At 34.5% G+C, this 5,917-nt stretch overlaps 1 protein-coding gene across 1 annotated transcript in view; it reads left to right on the top strand.

The window, feature by feature from the left end:
* The first annotated feature begins 1,934 nt into the window (after nt 1-1,934).
* Nucleotides 1,935-5,917, top strand: part of LOC112162213 (coiled-coil domain-containing protein 6) — a 17,779-nt gene continuing 13,796 nt past the window's right edge. The window contains exons 1-4 of the mRNA XM_024297955.2: nt 1,935-2,242; nt 3,195-3,344; nt 4,935-5,063; nt 5,405-5,508. Of these exons, the coding sequence (XP_024153723.1) occupies nt 1,988-2,242; nt 3,195-3,344; nt 4,935-5,063; nt 5,405-5,508 (638 nt within the window). The 5' untranslated portion in view covers nt 1,935-1,987. The remainder of the gene's footprint in view (nt 2,243-3,194; nt 3,345-4,934; nt 5,064-5,404; nt 5,509-5,917) is intronic.

Genomic DNA, 5,917 nt, shown 5'->3' with positions numbered 1-5,917 from the left:
ATCTACTTCATAATTATGTTAAAAACATATGGTTTCAAAATGATAAAAATTTAGTTTCAAAGTGTTTGATAAATGTTTATCCTGTTCGGCCCGCGACCTAATTTGTGTTTTGGATTTTGCCCCCGTGTGCGATTGAGTGACATCCCTGATCTATAGCATCAGCTTCTATTTTTAGTAAGACGTGAAACAAATAATCGATCTGTCGAAGGCTAGTTGTTAATCGAATTGAATCAAGTTTACCTAATTTATTAAAATGTTTCAAAATTAAATAAATTTATCAGAATAGATATTAGAAACTATTATTTGGATTGAGAAATAGTAGTTTCTTTTTTTATTATAACTCAAAAACAAGTGACAACAAATGTGATGGCTGAAAAAATGAAGCCATCCTTACAGTCCAATGCGTGGAAATACTTTGACTTTTGTGACCATACAGTGTGGTATAGTGTTCTAATTATGTTCCGTTTTTATTTTTATGTGGAAAACAGAAGCAGCCTGAACTTTTTTTTTTTAATTAGCCTTTTTTTTAAACAGGTAAGCTAATAAGAACATGTTATTTTTTACAATAACAACCACAAAGACACACAAAGGTAGAATAAAGCTCATCAGAATATGTACAATTTACATAAAGAAAACTATTCAATCAGTCAAACTTTATTTAAAAATCCCATAATACTTGAAGCGCTTTACAATTAAAAACAGAAACAAACAAATACATCAATCAATAGAAGGAGAAAACCCCAATCCACCCTTTACCCACCTCTATTAACACACACAGACATTACCCACAAACAATGAATACTTATGGTAGTAAATTCTAAAAAAAATGATTTAATAATTCTGGAAAATAAACAATGGGTAAATACATTATTAGTTAAAATATGTGCAGGATTATCTTTCAAGAAATTCGTGGAATCTAGAAAACTTCCTCTGTACTGCTCAGTATTTCAGGCTATCTATCTTTGATTTTTTTGGCTAAAGATGTCCTGGATTGATTTTAGGTTAGTGAATCAGATGAAATGGAATTATTCAAAATGAACCAATCTCAGTTATGAATCGAATCATCAAACAATTATCATGTGAATCAAATCGTTGTTTTGTGCAATACACAGCTTTATTTGGTGCATTTTAAAATACATACTCGTCATTTCTATTCAAAATGGATATGTGCATCCAGACAGACTGGTTTTCTGCAGATACTGTATGCTCTTTTTTCTTTTGGTTCTGGTTAAAAATATGGCACTAGTTTGGGATGTGCTAAAATATCGATATTGCTACATATTGTAACATTTAGTCCTGCAATTTCTCGGTAGGTTCTCACCAAGTATCGATTTTTTATTTATTTTCGTTTGAAGAGCCTATAAAACGTTAATCTAGCATAATTTGGTAACACATTCCCTGAGGTAGATAGAATTAGTTTTCTACTGACTTAAGGGCTAATTTAGAGTTATCTTTTATTTTAGCAACAGGCTAACATTTTTGACTAATTTACTTTACTTTGTAATTTTAGGCTACTTTGGAGTTTAGCTAGTATTTAAGCAGCGTGCTAGCTTTTTTGGCTAATTTGGCATCTACTGAGTTTTTTTTATGTTAATTTGGAGTTTAGTTCATATTTAAGCAACACAGTAAATATTTTTGCAAAATTGCCATCTATTAAAGATTGTTAAATCATTTTCCTATACATTTTTCAGAAATTTAGGTCAACTTCAGCGCTCTTTCGTAGTTTTTTTAACGAAATTTCCAGTCTTTTAGCAAATTTAACATTTTGCTAATAGCTTTTACATTTTCAGCAAAAACCTACAACATCTTCATTGACTATTTTAAGCATTCACACTAGCATTATCGCAGTTAATGCAACTTTTCTAGTCTTATTTGGTCATAAACATTTGGGCATGCGTTCTTCTTAATTTTGGCGCTTTTGGCTTGCCGTAGTATCTGCAACTGCTGTCCTCCTCCTCCCTCCTCTGCTCCACACTGTCGCACAGCCATGGCGGACAGCGCGAGCGAGAGCGACACTGACGGAGCGGGGAGCAGTTCAGCCACTCCGATGTCCTCCTCCGCCTCCAATTCTGCAAAACCGAGCATAGTCATTTCACAGTTTCGCCTGGAAGAGCTGACGAATCGTCTTGCATCGTTGCAGCAAGAGAACAAAGTTCTTAAAATTGAGCTGGAGACGTTTAAACTGAAGTGCAAAGCCCTGCAGGAGGAGAACCGAGACCTTCGCAAAGCTAGCGTCACCATTGTGAGTAACGTTAGCAAGCTAACTGCTACATGCTAACCCACGCTATTAAGTACACAGCATTTGTCAGCAAGTTAGCAATGCTAATTTTTTGTTTAAGTTTGTCCATAAATTACAGCAATATAATAGTTAAAAGTTGAGGGCAGCTGAGTTAATGTTTTTTCCGGGTTTGCTGTTTTTATCTTGTAAACATTGATGCTAAATTAGCCAGCAGAGCTGCTTTGTTTTTTCATTTAGCTAATTGTGGCTAACGTTAGCAAAACTGTACCAAAACGATGCCAAACTACACGTTGACTCATCAGTACATAGTTTAAAACATTGACTTTAGTAATTTGAGTAGAAATAGTTTCTATTTGGATAACGTCGCCATTAAATTAGCAAGATATGTGTTCTAAATGAACACAAAATAGCTCTAAAATGTGCCTGAACTGTCGCGTCATATTCTTGTACATGCTTGGCTACTGAGCCACAGCCTCATATAAATGTGTAACAGATCTGCTGGATGGATGAGGAGTATGTAGGCCAAACTTAACGAGCTCAACAGAAACTTTATCAGTGTGGAAACTAAACCTCATTTAAATGAATGAACTATTTGGTATTCTGGCTACTAACCCTTAAAGTTCTCAGTTCTTGCCTTTTAACCTTGAGTTGAGAGGAATTAGGGATGAATAATGAGGCTGGCAAGGGCAAACGTATCATCACACTGAAATGCTAGCTGCTCCTCCACACATTTCAGCCCTAATGTGTCACTCCTTCCTGCGCTGCAAGTCAGCTTACACTGCAATATCTCTTGAGTCATCTGGTAAAATTAAGCTTCCTATTTGGCTTGCAGACTTCACTGCAGCAGACTGATTGATTGGTGTTTATCTGTCGATTCTCCGGTTTAATCCAGATAAAAACCACTTTGTTTGACAGATCTTTCCTTATTTGTTGTTCCCATTAATCTTTCACGCAGCAAGCAAGAGCAGAACAGGAGGAAGAGTTCATCAGCAACACTTTGTTCAAGAAGATCCAGGCCCTCCAAAAGGAGAAGGAGACCTTAGCAGTCAACTATGAGAAGGAGGAAGAGTTTCTCACCAATGAGCTGTCAAGGAAACTCATGCAAGTGAGTGTTTGTGGGGAATTTGGCTTAATAAATATATGTATTATTATTCTTGTGTCTTCTATGGAGAAAGTTGTGTAAAGTAAAAATATCACAACATGTTTTTTGTCAACAGAAATTTATCAACTTTTCTACAAACTTCCTTTTTCTAATCTCTAAAATCTGTTTCCTCAAATTGGTGCCACTTAACAACTTTACTATGATGTGAACCCAACTTATCGTATCATTATTGTGACTTTTTCTAGAGAACATGCTCTATAATTACTGAATTATCAGCAAATTTAACCCATTGTGGTTCTTATTACAAAATCCAATGAAAATGTATTAAATCTAACCCTGTTATCTTTAGTTAAAAACACCCTTAAAGCAGATTTAGTAAAGGTAGAAATCTTTTGACATGAGAGATTATGGATGTTTGAAAATATATATTTTAATTTGGGAGTCAAATAATTTGTGGGGAAGAAAAGTATTAAATATATTACCTTATAATCTTTTTAGAAGTCTGGAGACATTTTCTCACATTTGTGATCTGTTTTTTTAGGACTAGGTTAATAAAATCGATTTAAGCTTAATAGATTAATAATCAGTTCATAAAAATATAAATCGATTTAGCACATAATGCTAAAGTCCGCTAGCTTGATGCTAATGTTTAAAGGAATTTCCCATAATATAATGCTAACATTCGGTCGAGCGTTTTTTGCTTATACTTTCTTCTTCTTCTGGAATAAGGTGTAATGCTATTGCGTGATCGCCACCTAGTGGTCAAACTGAAACGTCCTCCAGGAGAAGCAGAACAATGTTTACAATGTTAATGATCTGAATATTTTTGATAGAATTTCTGCTTTTAGAACTGTACGCTATTAACAATGTCATAATTTCACTAATACATCAGATTAATATAAATATATTAAAAACATTTGTTATTAATGTATTTCAAAACAAATGTGTATAAATATATAAAATAAAAAAATGAATCGAGATGATTAAAAGAATTTTAAAAAATCAAAATCAAATCAATTCTTATGAATCGAATCAAATTGATTCTGTGAGTTATTATTGATACCCAGCACTAGTGAAAATGTATTAAATCCAAACCTGTTGTTGCCTCTTAAAGTAGATTTAGAGCTAAAAACCTTAATAGAGAGATTATATAAAACAGCTTTAGGATGTCCAACAATTGTGGTGAAGCCCAATAAATATGCTACTTTATAATCAAGATAGTTTGCATAAGTGGGAGTTATTTTATCTGAATTATCGTTGAGGTTGTGACTAAAACAATGATTTCTGTAAAAATATAAAGGATTCATTTCAAGAGGTTTGAAATAGGTTTAGTTGGATTATGAAAACGGTTCTTTCCACTTTTCCTGTGCAGCTTTTCCTTCACATGGCCGTCTGCATCATGACTAATCACTTGCATAATCCATCCAGAGAGGCCGCATGTTGAATTAGATTCTGCCACACCCTTCTCAGCTTCCAAAAAAAACTGTTTCTTGTCTCTCTCCATCATTTTTGAAAGTATTCAAACCAAATTCTGTGACCTTAAAGAGTTCTAACTTGACTCTGAAATGTTTCTTCTTCCCTTTTCCTCCACAGCTCCAGCATGAGAAGGCAGAGCTGGAGCAGCACTTGGAGCAGGAGCAAGAGTTCCAGGTTAACAAGCTCATGAAAAAGATCAAGAAAATGGAGAATGAAACCATTTCAAAGCAGCTCACCCTAGAACAGGTAGATCTTTGAGTTGATCCCACCTCACTTTAAGTTTTAATGATTTTAGTTCTAAATTCTCACAAACTGATGTTGACATATGTGGATTCCTTTCTCTCATAATGTTTTGGTGTAATTTCTCTCCGGAGCAAAAACACATTTGCTCAAGAAATATTTTCTGTCTCTTAGAAACCAAATGTTTTTGATTTATTCTCTTTTTACGAGACGCTCACAACTCCAGTTCTGCATCGAAGCTGATCTGGACAGAGACCTTGAACTTGAACAGGATGTTTGTGTGAAATGATGTTTGCAGCGTGAGGAATTTTCTAACTCTTCACACAAACAACACTTGTCTGATGCAGTTGAGGCGAGAAAAGATCGACCTTGAGAACACGTTGGAGCAAGAACAAGAAGCTCTGGTCAACAGACTGTGGAAGCGGATGGACAAACTGGAGGCTGAGAAAAGGTAAAGTTTTCAATCGTGCTTGAGCTCAGTTTGTCAAGAGTCACAGAGGGCACTAAACTCTAGACTTTTATTAACAGACAAAAGTCATAAATATCAGCTGCAGGAATTGACTAAATATGTGAACTTTAACACAAAGATGTCCAAACTTTTTGTTGAAAAAAGGCCAGATTTGTTGAGATTAAAAGTGTAAGGGCCAACCAATCAGGCTGCAACATCTACATTTAATAACATTACTTTGATACTTTTTGTTTCTTTACATCAAACAGAAATACAGTTTTTCCTAAATTACATTATTTGTCTTTGAATACCAGAAATAAAATGAGGAAAAAGTTTCATCATCAAACCCGAGTTCACCTAAAATCCCCTGTAAACTCTGAAAATAACAACACAGGAACAAGAAATAAACGGT

Source organism: Oryzias melastigma, linkage group LG15 (genome assembly GCF_002922805.2).
Source record: "Oryzias melastigma strain HK-1 linkage group LG15, ASM292280v2, whole genome shotgun sequence".
NCBI classification, from domain to species: Eukaryota; Metazoa; Chordata; class Actinopteri; order Beloniformes; family Adrianichthyidae; genus Oryzias; species Oryzias melastigma.
The sequence above is the reverse complement of the archived record's forward strand: the minus strand, read 5'-3'. Positions and strand labels throughout refer to the sequence as shown.